The sequence below is a fragment of the Rosa rugosa genome, chromosome 1, assembly GCF_958449725.1.
Source record: "Rosa rugosa chromosome 1, drRosRugo1.1, whole genome shotgun sequence".
Classification (NCBI taxonomy): Eukaryota; Viridiplantae; Streptophyta; class Magnoliopsida; order Rosales; family Rosaceae; genus Rosa; species Rosa rugosa.
Window position 1 is genome coordinate 37368507 of NC_084820.1, and position 22448 is coordinate 37390954.

At 39.1% G+C, this 22448-nt stretch overlaps 1 protein-coding gene, 1 long non-coding RNA gene and 1 other non-coding gene across 4 annotated transcripts; 1 reads left to right on the forward strand and 2 right to left on the reverse strand.

The window, feature by feature from the left end:
• Nucleotides 1–660: 660 nt before the first annotated feature.
• Nucleotides 661–2936, reverse strand: LOC133736486 (uncharacterized). 2 transcript variants are annotated; one of them, XR_009859585.1, is made up of 5 exons: nucleotides 2680–2936; nucleotides 2404–2455; nucleotides 2209–2253; nucleotides 1416–1511; nucleotides 661–1092 (listed from the first exon to the last, which is right to left on the reverse strand). It is a non-coding gene; the product is annotated as an uncharacterized LOC133736486 (long non-coding RNA). The 2 variants fall into 2 exon arrangements; XR_009859584.1 differs by having other exon boundaries at nucleotides 2199–2253.
• Nucleotides 2937–5182: 2246 nt separating this feature from the next.
• Nucleotides 5183–6274, reverse strand: LOC133727217 (uncharacterized). Its single transcript, XM_062154833.1, has 2 exons — nucleotides 6153–6274; nucleotides 5183–6059 (listed from the first exon to the last, which is right to left on the reverse strand). The coding sequence occupies exons 1-2, from the start codon at nucleotides 6272–6274 to the stop codon at nucleotides 5342–5344; spliced, it is 840 nt and encodes a 279-aa protein (XP_062010817.1). The 3' UTR covers nucleotides 5183–5341.
• A 5035-nt stretch (nucleotides 6275–11309) lies between these two features.
• LOC133727627 (small nucleolar RNA R71) lies at nucleotides 11310–11416 on the forward strand. Its single transcript, XR_009855304.1, has one exon. It is a non-coding gene; the product is annotated as a small nucleolar RNA R71 (small nucleolar RNA).
• Nucleotides 11417–22448: the final 11032 nt, after the last annotated feature.

Consider the following 22448-nt stretch of genomic DNA (forward strand, 5'->3'; position numbering starts at 1 on the left):
GAAGTTTGTTACAAAGTCACCCCTTCAATTAGTAACAAGGACATCGCAGATACCTCAGTGCCATCTGCTATCAAACATATATATCCAAGGGGATTTTCTACCTCTGCTATTATTTTTTGCTGGTCACTTCTGTTATGATTGATCATTTTTATTAGTTTAAGGATACATACAGTGTGTTAATTGTTGGAAATTACATTTCTTGGTCTATGTGTTCTGAGTCTTTAGCTATTTTGGTTTGTGTTTTCAACTTGGTCAATTTGATCTATGTGTTATCTCGGTTAATCAATGGAATCATTTCCGTTCATTTGGTGTTGAAGTTGGCACCTATTTCCTCCGCATTGATTAGTAGAGATAAAGCTATAGATCAATTTGACAAAAGTAAAACGGAAAAACCTATACACCAAGTTAACTAAACAGGTGAAGCACATGGACAAAGAATGTATGTAATTAACTCCATTTTATTCAATATTTTTCATGTTATGCAATTGCGCATGCGTGATGACCAAAAATTAACAACACAATTTGGAGTTGAGTTTGGGCCTTGGGCTTCCAAACCCAAGACTTAATGGGACTCTCAAATATAAGTGAACTAGAAATACTACCCGCGCTTTGCTGCGGAATTTGTTCTCGTGAGTAATTTAGAAAAATAACATACAAAAGGAAAATCATCACATTTCATTCAAATAGTGAAAACAGTTTTCATACATCTTAGATTTTAGCTGCAGTCTATTTGAAAGGAGATGATGCAAACATGCTAGCTGCACAAAAAGGCTAGCTATTCTAGTTGTAGCTTTACAAAAAGGATATAAGAGATAGGTTAATCTATCAAAAGGAGCTGCTGGAGTGAATTTAAGGAGTCAGTTTGTACAAAGTACTCCAGTTGGTTGTTTCAGTTGCAGCTTTGTAAAATGCTAGTGTTGGTTCAAAAAAGTGACGGCTCCGATTGGAGTTGTAGTTGCAGCTGCACGAAATTGATTAGTCTAGCAAAAGCTATATAACATAGCTATTTCAATTCAATTGTTTTTCTATTTAGCAGCTGACAATGGTGCTGATGATGATGATGTAGTTCCATGTTTTTCTGCTTGCCTGTCACTTTAAAACAAAGAAAATACAGTCATCTCATCAAAATTGATAAAAGTTGATTCTTCAAGTGAGCTAAACAGTAGATGAACCATAACTTTAATTAATTTTGGATACAAAAACAGTCGGTCTAAATTTGTAACCAGTAGTGCAGATTCAAAGAGACTATTAATGTATATTAGTTTTAATGTTTAATCAAAATTGATCATTTCACTGAAACATGCTACATAGAGTTCACAGACTATTAATATGGATTAGTTTCACTCTGTTCTTCTCTTTTGAAGGAGAGATCATGTTACGGGAAACCGCTTTAAAGCAACAAATGCAAAACTCACCAGCAACGGATGCCAAAGTGCATGGAGGCAGCAGCAAGGAAAGTAAATAGAGAGAAAGTTGAGAAACCAAAAACTGCTAGGCAAGGAAGAAGGCAGCTAAATGTAAAAAGAAAATGAAGAAACAGTTAGATGATTGCTTGTTGACCTCAGGCATGGGACAAAACTACGTAAAGGTCAGGACACATATGAAGAATGCCTAGCTAGTTAAGGTTTATTCTAGAATCATATGCATATTCTTTTCTAAGTCTATTAATAAGCTAAACTTGGGCTATATGCATGTAGTCATAAGTGAAACATATTAGATCGACATTCCCATTCCCATTAAACAAAAAGTTCAACAATTGCAAACATTTAAAAGAAGCTTGCCGAAAAAAAATTATAACAACTTATAAATTTGGAAGATACTGAACAAATAATTTCCTCAATCCTAAGTAAACCAGATTATCAGACATATGTCTAAAACTGTTTGGAGTAGATAATGTACTACAAGAAAGATTGACAACAGAAATTGCACATGTTTTCTTAATTGTTTGGGTTAAATGACACTAAACATGATTTTTAAAAGCCAATTTCCTGCTATTCCATTTATCTTATACAGTTTTTTTTTTTGGTACAATTATACAGTTTTACTTTGAGGCAGAATGATAATAGTAAAAAGATATACCAGTGCTGATGGTATGCCATGAGAAATAAATCATATAGTTTTATTTATATTAGAAACCGAACGAAACAGTAAGTACCATATCATTTCGAATAGATAAAGTAAACTTCAGATTATTATACCAGTCCTTACTGTGGTGTAGTATGCTTCTAGAAAAGATCCTTGGATTGCCTCGTTCTGTGTAAAAGAAAAGGGACATAAAAAGTATATGTTAGCTGAATGATGGTAATTCAGCTATCACAGTGGCACAAACAAATCAAATAAACACTATGATCATACTCACAATACTTGGTTTCACACCATATAAACAAATTGAGAGTCTAATACCTTCAATGTTTCGGCGCAGACCAGCGTTGATTTCTTCACGGCTTCTTCATCCCTTCCAAAGAAGAAAACAGACCTATATAATTAGCATGAATAATAGGAAATCTGTCCAATATAAACAAATTCAGAATGTCAGAACAAATTGAGAATTTTAGACACAGACCCACTATACTTGATTTCTGTCCAACTTAATTTACTATTACTTTATTCAAATCAGCCAATTATCTTACACATGAATCTAGAAAATGTATACTTCGATATATAATTGCCATTGTATACCTTTAAGGAGGTTTCTTTCAAGTGAGACCAGGGATAGCTCCATCTCTGCAATCATAAACAAAGAAGTTACAAAACCAAATTCCACACATGAACAATTGAATCAGATGAGCTTCAATTAACGAAAGAAAGAAATAACAAAAACTCTCACCTACCCAGATAAGTGCATCAACTAACCCAAATTTGTACATAAATTGAAAACTATAACATTTTGACATCATAAATGGAATTGAAAGACTAAAACTTTGTTACATTTTTCACCAAAAAAAAAAAAAACCGAAGCAATTACAACAACCTATCCTTTCCTAGGTTTATCCATTTGAACATTTTCACACTAACTCAAGAAACCAAAGCAATTACAGCGTGGTTGGATTCCGCTCCCTTAATGGTGTTGACCCGCATTGACTATTTCGTCCTTTTGTCGGAAACTCCAAATTGCTCCATTTTTGCATAATTTCTTCCGAAATTCACAACTCCGCTTATTTACTACAAGATAAATAAAAGTGGATTAATTACATAATAATTGACATGAGGATTAGTTTAATTCTAGTGTTTTAGATGTAATTACACGTATATAAATGCGTGTAATCACACCCCCACACTTGAACTTTGCTTGTCCTCAAGCAAACCAAATGAAATATAATCCGAAAATCGAATAACTCAAAAACATATAGGTAGTGTAGTATTAGCCTTTCCAACCATAACCCTCGGAGAACTAATTATGTAAATGACCATGAGGTCGACAAAGCACAACATAGGACTTACGAATTTCTAAGGCAATTAAGAAGCACATATGAGAAATGCTCAAGTATATGCATGCGTTGACCATGTGTCAAATCAATCCACCACACTCAAATAGGCACATAGAAGACCCGATATAACCCGCTAAACTCATATAGGTTCACTACATATTACCGCTCAAGTGTTTAGGGGCTATATGTGTTTCACTCAAAAGTAATTTCACAACACGCGCCGCCATATGCTTGCTCTTTGATCTCATCTCCGCTAGGTAACCCACAACATTCAAGATTAAGAGGTCTTTTATTCGGTTGTAATGGGGCTAAGGGTAAGTGGCTAATAGAAATGAAAGATAGAGAAAGACAAAGTCCATGGAAATCGGTGAAGCAACTCTCTCTTGTAGAGATCTTAGACTTTTGCTTTCAAATGCTAACTCACTTACTCTAAACCCAATGTACAACCCACACTACACTATACTATAAGCAAAAATAATACTAGCTATTTTTTATTTTTTTTTCAACTCTGTTTTTTTTTTTTTAACTTTCTTTTTATTTTCACAATTTCTTCTTTCCTTTTTTTTTTTTTCTACGTAATACTTTTTTTTTTTTTTTAGAACTTTCTTTTCTATACAAATCACTCACCCCCACACTTATTCTTTTGTAACCTCACACTTTTGACTTTTCTTTTCTTTTGAAGCACTCAAACATAAAGTCATTCTCTCGAATCGCTTCACCAACTACCATGGAAGGGTAGGATAAAAGTGTTTAGGCTAGGTAGAAATTTGTGGTGCAAATGAATAAAAATGCTAAATATATAAATAGGATCAAAGTGGCAAACTAGTGGTAAATATTTTTGGGCACATGCTTCTTTGGCCATGGTGGTATATAGTCCTAATGCCTCCATCCTTTCTATCATGTCGCAAGCTAAAAGTAGCCTCGAGAGGTCTCAAGCAAGTTCTAGATACGCAATGTCATGAAATTATACACACATGAAAGAATAAGTGAATGAACAATGCATACACTATAGATATTGGCACAAAAGCTCACAAATAAGGGCATGCAAGTCAATCAAATCATCTATATGCTTCTCTAATTATGATGAACCAACCTAACATAGGCTATGTGCACACATATAATCAAGCATAGATCACATATACATTTAATCACAAAACAAATTCAAAGTCCTAGATCATGCTTAATCTATCCACAATCATAACAAGTTAAGTCCATGGCTCGTCATTGGGGTTGGAAAAGGCATTAACCACTAACTTCTAATTACAACAAGCTATCTATTTTTTTTTTTTTTTTTTAAGGGCGCCCAAGCCCTCACCCCCACACTTAAAACCAACATTGTCCTCAATGTTGTAAAGTGAGCTTGAAAGCTAAATCCATGTTGGATTTAGGCATGAGAGTGAAGTCCGGGTAAAGACCCATGAAAAACCTACACAAAAATATACTAAACTAATTGCGGAGAAAAGATACAGAAACCCCCTTTGGCGACCCTCCATTGCTCACGACCTTTGAAGAAGACTAATATGAGACACCAACCTCAAGGCACAAGGCCTTGACTTCCTTAACATATGCTCCATAATAGCTCAAAGTACTCATGAGAAAGTCGACTCCATTTAGAACATAGAATGTCCTAGAGCAATGCCATACAATAGGCAAGGAATAAGGACAAGGGTCCCCCATTAAGCTCATAGCCTTGAGCCCATCAATTCACAACCCAAAGTCATCCTCCATGTCAAATATCTTCATATTCTCCGAATTTCAACCTCCTCCCAACCTCCCAAAAAGAAAAAGAAACTAAACTACCTACCACAACTATCAACAAGGAAAGTAAACATCACAAGTAATGCTAGGGTTGCCTCCCTAGCGAGCGCTTTGTTTAAGGACTTCATTGCCGGTCCATATGTCAAAAGAGTGAATCAAGGAACATCTTGGAGGATGATCACCTCCTCTTGAGAGTCAAAGGTAGAGTCCATATAGGGCTTCAATCGGTGCCCATTTACCTTGAAAGGTTCCCCACCATTGAGGTTCTTGATTGCTATAGCGCCATGTGGGAAAACTTCAACTACTTCAAATGGACCGCTCCACCTAGATCTCAACTTCCCGGGAAATAGCTTGAGCCTAGAATTGTATAGGAGAACCTTTTGCTTGGGAAGAAATGTCTTCTTCACCAAGTGTCGATCATGTATCACCTTGGTCTTCTCCTTAAACAATTTGGCACTTTCATATGCCTCTTCCCGAATCTCCTCTAACTCACAAAGATCAAGCTTCCGCTTCTCACCACTTGCTTCCAAGTTAAAATTCAAAAATTTGATAGCCCACATAGCTTTGTGCTCAAGCTCGACCGGAAGGTGACAATTCTTTCCATAGCATAAACGGAAGGGGGACATGCCAATAGGAGTCTTATATGCGGTCCGATAGGCCCATAAAACATCATCAAGTTTAATGGCCCAATCCTTTCTAGAAGAGTTTACCGTCTTTTCCAATATCCGTTTAACCTCCCTATTTGACACCTCTACTTGACCAGAGGTTTGAGGATGGTAAGGTGTGGCAACCTTATGCTTGACCCCATATTTCTTCAACAAAGCATCAAAAGTCCGGTTGATAAAATGTGTCCCACCATCACTAATGATAATCCTAGGAGTCCCAAATCGAGAGAAAATGTGCTATTTTAAGAACTTGGTGACTACCTTGGAATCATTCTTCCGTGTGGCCTTAGCTTCAACCCACTTTGAAACATAATCAACCGCAACTATGATATATTCATTCCCATGAGACTTCGGAAAGGGTCCCATAAAGTCAATGCCCCAACAATCAAAAATCTCAACTCCCATAATGTTAGTGAGAGGCATTTGGTCCTTGGAGGATATATTCCCGGTCCTTTGGCATCTATCACATTGAAGAACAAAAGTATGGCAATCCCGAAATAATGTAGGCCAAAAGAAACCGGATTGAAGAATCTTGAAAGCTGTCCTCCTCCCACCAAAATGACCTCCACATAAGGATGAGTGACACAATGAGATAATCTTTGGGGCTTCCCACTGAGGAATACAACGTCTAATCACTTGGTCTTTGCCCACTTTTCACAAGTACGGGTCATCCCAAATATAAGACCGAGCATCAAGAAGAAACTTCTTTTTAGCTTGTGCATCATAGTGATATGGAATGAAAGTACAATTGCTAGCCCAATAATTCACAAAGTCCGCAAACCAAGGCGTCTCAATATCAACATGGAATAGGTACTCATCGGGAAAATGCTCAACCAATGGTATATCAGAAGAATCTCCACCATACTCAAGTCTAGACAAATGATCTGCAACAAGATTTTCTCGACCTGGCTTATCCTTGATCTCTAAATCAAACTGTTGGAGTAATAGCACCCAACGAATCAAACGGGGCTTGGCATCTTTCTTACTCAACAAATATCTCAATGCCGCATGATCCGTATGGACTATCACCTTTGAACCCAAGAGATAACCTCTAAACTTTTCAAGAGCAAAAATCACCGCTAATAGTTCTTTCTCGGTAGTAGTGTAGTTCATTTGAGCCTCATTCAAAGTCCTACTAGCATAATATATAGCATGCAAGCGCTTATCTCGCTTTTGACCAAGCACGGCTCCCAAGGCAAAGTCTGATGCATCACACATAATTTCAAATGGGAGTGACCAATCGGGAGCAACAATAATAGGTGCCTGTGTCAACCTCTCCTTAAGCAACTCAAAAGCACGTAGGCAATCGGAGGTGAACTCAAATTTAGAATCTTTCGCCAAGAGATCACATAGAGGTTTAGAGATTAAGGAAAAATTCTCAATAAACCGCCGATAAAATCCCGCATGTCCCAAGAAACTCCTCACACCCTTCACACTAGTCGGAGGTGGTAACCGTGCAATCAAATCAATTTTCGCCTTGTCAACCTCAATGCCTCTTGATGAAACAACATGCCCTAATACAATCCCCTCATCTACCATGAAATGACATTTTTCCCAATTCAAGACCAAATTGGTCTCCTCACATCTTGCAAGTACAAGTGATAGATGGGCAAGGCAATCATCGAAGTTATCTCCATGTATGCTAAAATCATCCATAAATACCTCCATAAATTTCTCGGTCATATCATGAAAAATAGACATCATTAACCTTTGAAATGTAGCGGGGGCATTGCAAAGCCCAAATGGCATTCTCCGATAGGCAAAGGTGCCGAATGGACAAGTAAAAGTGGTCTTATCTTGGTCTTCAGGGGCGATTGCTATTTGGTTATACCCGGAGTACCCATCCAAAAAGCAATAATGAGAGCGCCCCGATAAACGATCCAACATCATGTCAATAAAGGGTAAGGGAAAATGATCTTTTCGGGTAGCGACATTCAACTTCCGATAATCAATACATACGCGCCACCCGATTTGTACCCTTTGTGCTACCTCTTCTCCTTTATCATTTGTTATCACCGTTACTCCACCTTTCTTAGGAACAACTTGCACCGGCGAAACTCACTTTGAATCACTAATTGGATAGATCACACCCACATCAAGTAACTTAAGCACCTCGGCTTTTACCACCTCCATCATCGGAGGATTCAACCTCCTTTGAGCATCTCGCACCGGTTTTGAGTCCTCCTCCAAATGAATACGGTGCATACACTTAGAAGGACAAATGCCCTTAATGTCGGCAATTGTCCACCCTAAGGCATTCTTGTGCTCCTTCAAAACTCCAAGAAGCTTCCCTTCCTCCAACTCACTAAGCTTTGATGAAATAATAACCGGAAGGGTATCATTGTCTCCAAGAAAAACATACTTCAATGTGGGCGGCAAGGGCTTCAACTCAAGTGTAGGTGGGCTCTCAAGAGATGGTACCGCTCTAGTAGTAATAGGAGGCAAAGGCACTATCTTGGGCTTGTATGCCTTATGGAATGGCATTATAGTCTCCATGTGATTCACCTCCTCCATTATGTCATCATCATTAAATCTCAAGCTAGACTCTTCAACAAGATCATCAATTATATCCATCGTCTCAACTCGAAAACAATCTTTGAGATACACCGAACTCTTCATGACATCAAAAATTCGAAACCCAATAGTAGTGTCAAACACCGTCATAGTTAAGATTCCCTTTTGAACATCAATCTTGGTGCCGGCGGTTGCCATGAATGCCCGCCCCAAAATAATGGGAAGCTCCTCACTATCACTACTCAAAGGCTCCATATCTAAAACCACAAAGTCGGCGGGTACCAATATCTCATCAATTTTCACCAAGACATCCTCTACTACTCCTCTTGGGTAAACCACACTTCGGTCCGCCATTTGCAATCTAATCTTGACCGGTTTAATGTCCTCCAAAGCAAGTGATTTGTAGACTTCATAAGGCATAAGGTTGATACTCGCTCCAAGATCTAGAAGTGCCTTATCAAAATTTCTCAATCCAATGGTACAAGGGACGGTAAAGCATCCGGGATCTCCAAGTTTAGGAGGAAGTCTTCGTTGAATCACGGAAGAGGCCTCCTCTCTAAGAAACACATTTTCATCATCCCTAAACCGTCTCTTATTTGTGCACAATTCCTTCAAGTACTTGGCATATGAGGGTACTTGCTTAATGGCATCCAAAAGTGGGATATTGATATTTACCTTCTTGAACAATTCCATGAATTCCACATTTTGACGCTCTTTCTTCTTCTTGAGGTCTTGCATCCTCTTCACATTAGGATATGGCAAAATCGGCTCTTGAGAGAAAACTAATGGTGGGGTAAATTTCAAGTTACCCATGGGACCCTTAAGGGTGCTCACGGTCCCACTAGGATCCCTAGCCAACATGGCCTCCCCTAGTGAAGAATAGACCGGAGTACTCCTATCCTTAGGACCTCCACTAGTTACATGAGGATCTTCCTCCTTATTTCTCCCCTTTGATGTAGACTCCGAATTTTTAGCAAGAGGCTTCCTTTTAGAAGGCTCTTCCACCTTATTTCTCCCCCGGTCTTCCACCTTATTGCTCCCCATATGATCACTAGAAGATGATGCAATAGTAGTGGTAGGCCCAAAGTGAACATGCTTAGGTGGTGCGGATGAAGTAGGTACATGAGACTTTGAAGATGTAGAATGAGATAAAGAAGAATTCCTTCCTTGTGCACCTCCGGGAAGTACATTTTCTTCCTCCCCGGCTTCCTTATCCACCCCCTTATTTCTTCCTTTTGTATGCAAAGCCACATCACCCACTCCAATTTCCGGGGGTACATTTTCTTCCCCCCGGTTCCCATCCGCCTTTGAATTAAAATCATGCATATTTAAAGAATTTTCAACATTGCCATGAGGTACATTTTCTTCCCTCGTGGCACCATCAATCAATTCAAAGTCATTATCATCACTAGAGCAATCCTCTACCATAACATACTCATCACTAGAATTTGAAATGGGGGAGTTGGGAGCATGCATAGGAGAGGGAACATAACCATTATAAGAATGGGATGAGGAGGAATAGGGGTCATACATATTATCATACACATGTAAGGGAGTAGGAGATGAAGTTTGTGGCATGTGCACCTTATTATCATAGACCTTTCCACTTCTAAGAATAGATATAGCATTTGCTTGCTCATTGTGGCGAGGATTAGGCACCGTATTGCTAGGAAGAGACCCTTGCGGTCTTGAATGCATAGATGAGGCCATTTGCCCAACTTGAGTCTCCAATTTGTGCAAGCCCGCTTGAAGAGAATCAATAGCTTGCTTGTTGATCGCATTTGTAGAATTTTGAGCTTCTATGAGTTTACTCATCAACTCTTCAAAACCGGGTTTGCTAGGCTCACTAGAATGCAAAGGAGCATGTGACATAGTTGTATGATTGTAATTCCCGCCATGGTTGCCTCCATGAAAAGCATTAGAACCACCTTGAAACTTGTTGTTTCCATAGCCACCACCTTGCACAAACCCGGGAGGGCCATTTTGAATATTCGAACCATAAGGATAAGTGACATTCCCATGTGTACCATGCATAGGTGAAATCTGCCCTTGATTGTTGTGAGGGCCAAAAGATGAAGAACTTGAGCCATTTTGGCTATGCGATGCACCATAGTAACCTCCTTGACCTTGGGGTATAAAACTTGAGCCACTAGAGCCTCTTTGAATATAGCTAGAACTTCCTTGCCCTTGATGACTATAAGAACCACCACCATGTGAACTTGATCCACCTTGGTTGCCTCCCCATGAAAAATTGGGGTGATTCCTCCACCCCGGATTATATGTTGAAGAGTAAGGGTCATTCTTTTGTTGCCTTCCATGAAAATTATTTATTACCCTTGCTTGCTCCTCCACAAAATCGGGATATTGATGTGCTAAATGGCATTCTTGAGTAACATGGCTAGGAGACTCACATAAAAGACAAGTAGAAAGAGTAGAATGCACGGCCTTAGCTTGTGAAATGTGTGGCTCACGGTCTTGCTTCTCAAGTAATTGCTCCATCTTTTTCTCAAGTCTATCTAACTTTGAACTCATCATTCCATCACTTGGCATAGACACCTCATAAATCCCACGACCTCTAGGTAAAGGCTCTCGGCCTCTAACATTATCAACACCATGCTCACGAGTCCGTGGCTCATCATACAACTCACGGCTCCTCCTTGAATCATCAAGGGTGTCACGACCTCTTCTAGGCTCATCATAGGAATCTCGACTCTTATGCTCATCATACAATTCACGGCTCCTTGGCTTCTCAAATTCATCTTGTGGTCTTCTTCTTCGGTCATGAGAGTCCCACCTTGCACTTTGCTTAGATAAGTCCTCAATGATACCCCAAGCTTCCGTAGCATGCTTATTTTCAATGCTTCCAAGTGCGGCATTATCCACACGTCTTCTAGATTCCGGTAGCAAGCCTCTATGGAATGAATCAATAAGTAACCACTGATCTAGGCCATGGTGAGGGCATCCAAGGTCAATGTCCTTGAATCTCTCCCATGCCTCATGCAAAGTCTCTCCATCAAATTGAATAAACCTCAAGATATCATCTCTCATACTTGTAGTCCGGTGGGGTGGAAAGAATGCATTCAAAAACTCTTCTTGAAGTTGACGCCATGATCGTATACTCGCGGGAGGTAGTCTATGTAACCATTCTCTTGCTCGATCTTGAAGTGAGAAGGGAAAAAGACGCATCTTCAAGCTATCCGGTGTAAGTCCTCCCAATTGTAGTGTACCACATACTTCTTCAAACATCTTCACATGAGTGTAAGGCCTCTCTTGACTAAAGCCATTGAACTTTGGCAAAATTTGAAGAGTAGAAGACTTGATCTCAAAATTGACTCCACAAGGTGGCAAGACAATACAAGAAGGTTGGTTGACAACGGTAAGACAACTATAGGCTCTAATTGGTCTCTCATTATTCTCCGCGTCACCCATTTCTACCTCTTCAACTCTTGGACTTAGTGATTTCTCCTCTAAAATAGGTGAAGTAGTCCTTGATGGTGCAAAAGATTTAGTCCTCGGATTTCTCACCCTTTTTCTTGGTCGACCTCTTCCTCTCTTATTAGGAAGTTCACTCATGCACCTTCAAAAGAAAACTATGAAAATGATTAGAAACTAGAATTCAAGAAAAACACAAGTAATTCAAACAAATAATTAAACCTCTTTTTTTTTTTCTTCTTTTCTACTACAATAATAAAAACTCAACAAGTAACCAATAACACAAAAATAAAAATCTGGAATTTTTTTTTATGGCAATAAAAATTACCAAAATATATTTTCAATATTTAACACACAAATCAAAACAAAGAAAAAGCTAGAAAAATATGCAAAGTGCCTAAGAGTCCGAACACCAAGGGAATAAGGTTTTTACACCCTAATCCCCGGCAACGGCGCCATTGATTCGGTGCCTATACTAGCGCCTCACGCGTAATACAACACGGTCATCAAGTTTAGGGCAAATAAATTAAGCTCCAAGTATCGTACCCAAGGGAATAGGGAACCCCCACTTAGTTACGGACAACTAAGCACAAATACAAATTATCCTAGCAACAAGTATCCGAAATTGTGATTTTTAATTGTGAAGACTTAAACTAAATTTAAGAACCGAAAATAGAAAATTGCTAAAAATGAAAAATGCAATGCTAAAGTAGTTTGCGAAAAAATTCAAGACAAGAGAGTGTTGGGTGCTAGGGAGGTTCCTTCACCCAAATCCTATGTTCCGGAAGCTAATCTAATGTAGATGCAAAATTCTTCATTTGGCGGTAGTCGTATCCTAGGCGGTTCAAGGCTCAAGGACCATATATTCTCAATTACGGTATTAATGTGCCGTTTCAAGGGTCACACAAACTCAATTAGAAAGAGGTAGAGCCGGTTCAAGGGTCTCTAAGTCGCTCTAATTGGCATAAAGCTCAAGAATTAGACCACTAAGCGATTCACCCTCGCAATCACGCGGCGGGTGTAAATCACCATGCTCATAACCCCTACAATACCAAATTGAGGGTTCTAGCTTAGGAATTAAAGGAGGTCAAGCCTCTAATTCCGTCCTAGACATGCTCAAAATACATACCCTAGAGTTGACTAGGCTCCTAGACATGCATTTCAACCCAAAAAAAATTGATATAAGCATCCAATAAAATAAATTGCATCAATGACATTAAAATAGGCATCCTTTACATAAAATTTGGGCTAGGGCACACAACCCTAGCCCCCAACAACAAATCTACTCACTACCCATCAAGAAACAAACATCAATATACATAATTTTAAGAGGAACAAAGTGAAGAGAAGTAGGAGCAACAAGAACAAGCCACAAATTGCTATAAAGCAATTATGGCTAGCCTTGATTTATAACTCCCCACTTTTACCCAAATTTAATGGTGATGAAATTCTTGATGCTTGGGATTCCCCTTTGAAATTTGTGGAATTGATGAGGAAAATAGAATCTTAGTGAGGTGGATCTTGATGAGGTGAAGTGGATCCTGGTGAGGTATATCTTGGTGAGGTGAAGTGGATCTTGATGAGGTGAAGTGGATCTTGGTGAGGTATATCTTGGTGAGGTGAAGTGGATCCTGGTGAGGTATATCTTGGTGAGGTGAAGTGGATCTTGATGAGGTGAAGTGGATCTTGGTGAGGTATATCTTGGTGAGGTGGATATCTTGGTGAGGAAGAGATCTTGGTGAGGAGGAAAGAAAAGATGAGGAGGAAGAAAATGGAGAAGGAGAGGATTTGTGGTGAGGTGAGGTTTCGGTGAAGAAGAAGAAAAATTGGAGAATGGAATGTGGTTGTGTGCGGCTGTTCTTGAGGAAGAGAAAGGAATTGGAAATGGATCTGGGCGTGAGTGGGTAGAGAGGAAGAGGAAGATTTTATTGGAACGGGATTAATTGGTGTGTGTGGTGTTGCCGAGAAGGAGGAAAGAAAGGATTGGGTAAAGGCCACGTGGCCACATGAGAGAGGAAGAGAGAAAAGAAAAGGAAAAGGAAAAGAAAGGGAAGGGACGGATCAGCCATGCTGACGTCACCATGACATCAGCAAACTTCAAATTTTTTTTTTTTTCTTTTCTTTTCCTCATTTTTTTTTCTTCTTTCTTCTTTCTTCTCTCTTCTCAATGCACTTCCACAACATATTATCGAAGGTGGTTGGATTCCGCTCCCATAATGGTGTTGACCCGCATTGACTATTTCGTCCTTTTGTCGGAAACTCCAAATTGCTCCATTTTTGCACAATTTCTTCCGAAATTCACAACTCCGCTTATTTACTACAAGATAAATAAAAGTGGATTAATTACATAATAATTGACATCAGGATTAGTTTAATTCTAGTGTTTTAGATGTAATTACACGTATATAAATGCGTGTAATCACAAGCCAACGTTAAGTAATTCACACCTGACTGAAAACGTTACGACCATCTAGTTCCTGCTTTCCCCATCCCTGCTCACCATCTGTGACCCTTGGTACAAGGACCAATACAACGCCAAGAGCGCGTTGATATGAGTCTGTGCATATATGGAACGCGAAAATCGGAGTTCGTATGAAGAAGTTATAGCGTTCGGAAAAAAATTTCCATTTTTGATAAAAGGGCGAAAAATTTCTAAAATTGCAAAAAAAAGCCCAGATTTCCCAAAAAGGAAACCCGAGCTCTCTTCTCTCTCTTCCGATCGGAAATCGCCGATTTCCTTCCACCGGCCACATCTTCATCCTCCGACCACCTTTAGACGAGCTACCACCGGCGCTGGCGTCGCCTTTTCCTCCTCTACCTCCTTGTGGTAACATCTCATCCCCTCTCGGTGTCTACGCGGCGGTGCATGGCGGACCTAATCTTAAACCAGTTTTAGGTCAACGCCAGTTTCTCCCTCCTCCGGCCACCATAGCTTGAGCTGCTGGTCATTCTAGGATCGCCTGAAAATGCAGAACATGCTCCTAGAAGGACGTGAGTTGTAGTGGAGCGTGGAATGAGATTGGAGCCTCGCCAGAAAATTGGGAAAATTCCCGATCTACAAACTGTCGAGGTACTTTTCGGGTCTTTTTACTTCGATTCAAGCTTTGTGATAGTTGGGAAAGTTGTTCAACATGTTGAGACGAAGAGATGCATATAGGTTTCACCACCCAACTCCGTGGTTGACGGCGGCGCTGTACGGCGGCTTCCGGCCACCTCAGGGACAGTTTTTGTTCCTGATTTTGATCTACTTGCGATACGAGTATTTCGATATACAATACATAATTTTTGTAAATCGTATGAGCAAGCTTTGATTTTTTAGGGTTTTAGGGTGTTTGATTCGTTCCGGTTTTCGATCCGTGAGGATTCGGCCGTTCGATCGACCTGTAGTTTTGATATATTGATCGTATAAGTATTCCGGAGACCTCGGGTGGTCTCGGATGAAGTTTCGCCTCAATGGGCTTTACTTTTAGGATTTTAGTTCAAACGGAGGTTCGACACTTACGTGTTTTCGATTCGTGTACTAAGTTGTGACGTACATTCCTTAGGTGATTGACGGAGACTAGTCAATACCATATCTCTGCTATAAGAGAAGACGCAACAAGATTTTGAGGTGATTAAATCTCACGTGGTTCATTTACGAACCGAGTTATTTAATTTTCGGAATTAATTGATAATTGTAAATCGTTTTCGAAAATAAAGATTTGTTTGAAATAATATGAACTCGATCGACTACGGTTCATAGGGCTACGGCTCACAGGTAAAAAAATGAATTTAAGTATAAAATAAATTTCTTGGTTTTAATACGTATGAACTATAGTTGGTATTAGTAGGCATTCCTGAGTGGATGACTACGTGTGTGTGTGTGTCTATATATATATATATATATATATATATATATATACGTGAAATATATATGTGTGATGCCCCGGAATTTCGTATTTATTTTCCGAGGATTTTCCGGAAATTAAATTGTGGTTATCGGACGGTTTCGTGGCTCGTGGATGGAGTGGAAGTATTTCGGACGAATTTTTATTCGGAAAGTATGACTTTAGGGGGTTTGCAAAGGTTGACTTTTGAAGTGTTGAGATTCTCCGAAAACTTCCTTCACGAAAGTTGTAGAGCGCATCGATACGAGTTCGTAGACATGCGGAACGCGAGAATCGGAGTTCGTATGAAGAAGTTATGGGCTTCGGAAAAACTTTTCATTTTGGTATAAAAGGACGAAATTTTCTGAAAATTGCAAAGAAGGCCAGATTTCCAAAAACGGAAACCCAGCTCTTCCCGAGCCCGAGTCGCACCAGCCACTTCGCCAGCGTCATTCTTGCTCCTCCGGCCACCATAGGACGCGATTCAAAGTGGGTTCTCTTCGCCTCAATCTCCTCTTGAGGTCTGTGGAAGAATTGGAGCATGAAACGAGCTGTGGAGGGTGGTGCAAGGCCGAGAAGTTTGGCGGCGGAGCTGCGTCGGACCCAGGTGTGAACTTCCGATTCCGGCCACCTTTGCCGGTGATTCTTGAGGGCTTTTGAAGCCCATAGGACGTTGATGCTTCTCCCAAAGCGGCTTGGGACGATTTCACTTGTGGAGGACGAATCGAAGCTTTGAAATTCTAGGGTTTCAATCGGTCCGGTTTGTTCTAAGGTAAAATTCGATCGATTGGTTTATAATTGGACTTTGTTGTAGTTATGAAAGTTGAAATTGGAGTTGAGATGAAGAACTTTGGTGTTGGAAGTTTTGTCAAATTTCGAGTTTGGTTTGGCGCCGGTGCCGCCACTGTGGTGGTGTTTTCCGGCGGTTTCCGGCCACCTCAGGGATAGTTTCTGTTCCTGAGTTCGATCTACTCGTCGATATGAGCATTTCGATATATTGTTTGTAATTTTTGGAGATCGTATGAGCATGTTGTGATTTTTACGGTTTCGGACCGTTCGATGTTTCGATCCGTGAGGATTCGAGCTTCCGATCGACTTGTGGTTTTGGCATATCGATCGTAGAAGTATTCAGGAGAGATTGGGTGGTCTCGAATGTGGTTTCGCCTCGATTGGCGTCACCTTGGGAATTTTGGTTCGATTTAGAGTTTCGAACGTTATTCCTTGTGATTCGTTAACTGAATCAGAGTTGTGTTTCCTTAGGTACTTGACAAAGTATTCTTTGGACGGCTATTGTGATTGGCTGCTTTGTTCTGTATTGAAGACGCAGCAGGAGTTTTGAGATGAGTAATCTCACAAGGTTCATTATGAACGGAATTACCATTATTGTTTTGGCGTTAATTATTTAACTGCAAACTATAGTTGGTATTAGTAGGCATTCCTGAGCGAATGGCTACGTATATATATATTTACGTGAAATATATATATTCTTGTGGATGATGTGTGATGAATAATATGCATGATGGGTTCATATTATTGTTGAATGGGACTTTCATAGAAACAATATTGTGGAAAAAGATGTTTTCTATTGTTTGAAAAGTATTGAGTTTGATGTTACATTTTGGAGTCAAGCGTGACTCATTTTAAATGTATTGGTCCTTGTACCAAGGGTCACAGATGGTGAGCAGGGATGGGGAAAGCCGGAACTAGATGGTCGTAACGTTTTTAGGTCAGGTGTGACTTACTTAACGTTGACTTGAGACCAGATGGGGTCTGAAAAGCATGGGTCGCAGATGGTGACCAACGGTTGGTTCTAAGACCAGACGGGGTCTGAAAAACAAGAGTCACAGATGGTGATAGGTTGCAGATGGTGACCAATGATTTATCTGTGTCTAGCTTGAACTGAATTGTTGTTGGTATATCATGGGGGGTAGCGGGGAGCTATCTGATGCTCATGAGTACGTGTTTTTAAAAGAGAGTTTCGGGGATTCTTTCTTTTAAATGTCCTAGGAGGACTTGTGAATCATATGCTATTGTTAGGTTAACGATAGGTGTGATTGATGTGCTTATGAGTTTTAACCAGGTTGGATCGATTAATCATATTTGAATTGTTAGGTTAACGATTTATATGATTTTGTCACGGTGTGACTTTTGTGATTTCCTTTTTGGGGAAAAGAGTATTGTTTTGGGAAGCATGGTATGTTTTCCTTATTCTCGAGTTGAAAGATGTTCCTCGTGTTTGGCGTGAGTTGTGCGGGCTTTTATCCCGTGATTTGGTGTGAGTTGTTTTGAGTTACTCATACGGGCTTGCAAAAGCTTACCGGGTTTGTTGTGTGACAACCCGGTGCACTATTCAAATGGTGTAGGGGTTAATCTTGCAGGTCAGGGAAATCGTGGCTGAAGCTGAGGTATCTTGTTGGCAGCAGAACAGGTAGGAAGCAAATTTGATTGGCTTTGCCATTGTTATGACTTCCGCTTTGTAGTGAACTCTGAGGAGTATTTACGTTTTATTTTGTGATGGCAATTTAATTCGTAAGCTTATGTAATATATAACTCTGTTGAGCGAGTGTATATTAACTTGGATTGGTTCAGGGCATCAGTATGTACTTGTTTTAAGGGAAAGATGTTCCAGGTATTTGTATTGATGACTGAACGTTCACGCATATATAATTATGGGGTTATATATATCGATTTTTATTTGTGTAAAAATCAGGGGCGTGACAAAATGTGTTGGTGGTTTTGTTGTGTTGAAAGCAATATTTGTGCAAGGGTTCATTTTATTGTTTTCGGGTTCACTTTTCGGGAAACAATATATTGTGGAAGGGGTTGATTTCTATTGTTTTGAAAAGTGTTGTGTATTGTGGAACATTTTTAGGTCATGGGTGACTTATTTAAATGTTAGGTCTTTGTACCAGGAGTAATTGATAGGGATCAATTACGGGGAATCTTTTATTTTAATTCAGGTAACATTTTGGGTCCATTGCGACTTGCTTAATGTTTTGGTATTTATACCGGGGATCCAAATACATGAGGGTTGAGGATTGGGGATCACCTACAGTGATTGGGGGTCACGAATGTGACCATGACATGTTATCGGGAACCACGTCTTGGCCGGGTTAGTGGTTACGATCAGTTAGAGCTCTAGTCTGCCTGCTGGGATTTTAATTGTATCTTATGGGGGTAATAGTTGAGATTATTTGGGACTCATAAGTACGGGTTTGAAAGAGAGTCTCGAGAGTATTCTTTTTTTTATTGTCCATGGGGGACTTTGGGTTTCATATTCATTTTGTTATGTTATCAAATGGTATGATTTTTGTCACGGAGTGACATATGCATCTCCTTTGAGTAAAGGAATTAATGCGTGGGTTGTTGTTTTCATTAAATTGAAAGGGTGGTTTTCTTGTGGTTGGTGTGAGTTGCTTAATGGTTGTTTTGAGTTACTCATACAAGCTTTCATAAGCTTACCGGGTTTGTTGTGTGGCAACCTGGTGCACTATTCGATGGTGTAGGGGTTAATCCTGCAGGTCAGTGATATGCCTAAAAGTAAGCATATAATTTAACCCTAAAAATATCATCATTAGTATAGGCAAATAGGGATCGATCTAATCCGGGGATTGAGGGTACACCTGTCATTTTAAAACAATTAAAGAATTAATAAAAATACAAAGTATAATATTTACAAAAATAAAAGAAAGTATATACAAATTTACTAAATAAAGGGGGGAATTAGGTTTTTGGTCTTCGAAAATTAAAAGAATGAAACAAAAGAAATATAAACACTTATACAAGAATGGAACGTAAGAAACAAAGATCAAAACCAATTCCATAATCAAATTCGATTCAACCCTACAATTGTTCATCCAAGTCATGAGAAAGAAGTTGATCATGTGAAACATTTGAAGCAAACGATTTCCCATATTTTACTTTCATTTGCTAATTAACCTAAGTGAAAGCACCTAGATCAATCCTATCAAACATGTCATCAAAGTCTAGAAAGCTAGCAAATCAAACATGTTCAACGCAATACACATAGAGAAAGGCTATCAACTTAAGTGAACAACTTAGTATGAAAATGTTCATCTAATTGCAATCATTTTCAATTAAATTTGACTTTTGTCCAAAGCCTTTACTACTTTTGATTCAAGTTCACAAAAATATTAGGTGAATCATAAACTTAAATCTAGCATCAATTATACATAAACCCTAAAAGTTTCGAACCAATTAGAATAAATATATAAGAGATATCAATCAAGCAAATTTAATTGAACAATCTCACAAAAGCAACTTAGAATCACAATTATAAGAATCGAAAATTTATTCAATCATAGAAATTCGGAATTAAACTTTGTTCAGACATCATTGTCAACTAGAAACAATTCCAACGAAAATCAAACAAGGTTACAAAGAAAGAGGTTGAATTACACCGTGAGATGGATGATGGAGATGGAGGCTTGATGTTTGAATTCTTAAATCTTGGAAGCAAGTCTTCAAGGTGGAGGATGGATGATGATGCTCACGGCTCCTTCTTCCTTGCTTGAAACCCGTGGACTTTGCACTAGAGGATGGAGAGAGGGAGAGAGAACTTGACGTTACGAGAGAGTAATTTCTGAATTATGGGGTGTGGAACTCCAAACATCAAGAATGAGGGAGTATATATAGGGGACGGCCAAGGCTCTCCAAGCCTTCATGAATCTTCTATTATTTTCCAAGGAATTATCAGAAAATTCCACATAGCTTCGACCAATCACAGAGTGCCATATCATCTTTTTTGTGTCATTCAACCAATCATAAAGCTCCAAAATAAGTCCATAATTTTCTGAATATATCTTTGCCGAATTTCAATGAATATATTCTGATTTTTCAATCAATGTTTAAGCATTCGAGAGTTAATTAACACACATAATCCACACATACACAAGTAGGACTTGGTTGTAACAATGGTGATAGGGTGGAGCTCAGCATGTTTCAGACAAGTATGATTCATATCCTCACAAGGTATATCCACTCTTTCTTCTCCCAGATCAAGGCAATGCTTAAAAGCTTATAATCACTCAATTATATGTGAGAGAACATATTTTAAGGCAATCAAATACCTCACATATATAAGAAACGAAACACACTTTGTGAATATAAATTTTTTTTCAAAGATCTCATGAAAGATATCAACTACTTGCACGAATGGACCCAAGCCATAGGTTCAACTCTTGTAACTCATCTCCACAGATCAAAGGTTGTCCCATCTTAAGGATCAAGAAGGTCTTACAAGGGTTGTAATGGGACCAAGGCTCAAGGTTTTAAGAAACAAAGGGATAAGGAATTTAACAAATTGTCCTAAAAACCTAGCAGAGCTCATGTAGATGTAGAGACCTCTAAAAATCCACCAAGCAAAACGTCACACCCATGAGGCTTTATAAAAGGGCCTAATGTCTTCATGTTGGGCCCAATCTTCATTCTAAACTTCCTTTGAACTCTAGTCAATTGGACAAAGACCAAATTTTTCAGTAGTGGGCCTTCAATTCAAAGGAAACTCCAAACTCACCAAGTATGGGGGACTAAAACCCATAGACATATCTCTTTTTTTTTTTTTTTTTTTTTTAGCCGTACACATTTTTTTCTTTTTCTTTTTCATTTTTCACGGCTTTCACATTTTTTTTTTCTGTATGGACAAGTCTACCCACACACTTGAACTTTCACCTCTTCTCAATCTTCATCCCTAACGCCAAACGCATGTAGTAAGTCTCGAAAGATAGCTCTACCAAGTTTTTAGAACAGAGGGTAGGATTGTAACTATACTAGGTTCAGGGTTAAAGATTTTAAGGGTGATGAAAGAAAAGGCTTAATGTAGGCTCAAAGGGGTTTATTTAAGGGAGTCCCACGACGGGCACAAATAGGAACAAATGCTATATTTGGCAATGGTGGTAATTCCTAGGGTGCCTCTATCCTTTCCAGAATCAGGGCCATGTATTGACAAAACGTCTCAACAAGCACAAGAGCGAATTCTAGCATTCTCTAGTCCATTAAACTTAATCTATGGCAAGCAATCAATCAAGATGAAAGAATAATGAGATCATCAAAGCATCGCCAAGAAAATAAGAGTATATTTTTCATTTATCGCTCCAAGAAAAGGGACATGGGCTCAAATATCTCACATGGGTTTTTATGAATCAAAACTCATCCTAGCATGCTCATATTCTGTACCAAGGTCACAAAATCCATATCCAGTACACATGCATACATTTTTCATATATCTCAATTAACCAAAGAATACCATTTTAAAATCATCCCAATATTTTAATGGTCAAGGCTTGAGGGCAGCCGTACTGACCCTATTTCAAAAAAAAAAAAAAAAAAAAAATCATCCCAATATTGTGATCCTCTCTTAGCCATAATTTCAAAGATATAGACTCATCCTAGACAGTTGAAAGGGCATCCTATGACTCAAAAACAAAGGACTAATACTGACGCTAACACTGTTTTGGACTAGGGCTATTTCCTTTCTCCTTTCGGTAACTCTTTTGGGACGTGACCAGGTAAGGAGGGGACCGATTTTGGCGGAGCTCAGCTCACTTGTTTAGCAGGGGACGAGACCCTTTGCTAGCACTTCTCGGATCCAAACCAGACCTTAGACATCACGCCTTAATAGATGCGCCTACGATGAAGAAAGTATTTCACCCAAAAACCATTTTGACTCAAAACGCAATGATTTTTTTTTTTTTTTTGACATTTTTCTAACTTTTTTTTTTTTTTTTTTCAATATAAATGACTCAAGACAAAAGTATAAATCTCTT

Excerpts from the sequence above, each read along its gene's own strand:
- LOC133727217 (XM_062154833.1), bottom strand. The coding sequence starts at position 6,274 with ATGCCTCTCACTAACATTATGGGAGTTGAGATTTTTGATTGTTGGGGC. Across the intron at positions 6,060-6,152 it reads GCGGTTGATTATGTTTCAAA|GATTATCATTAGTGATGGTG; the intron begins GTGGGTTGAAGC and ends TGGGACTCCTAG.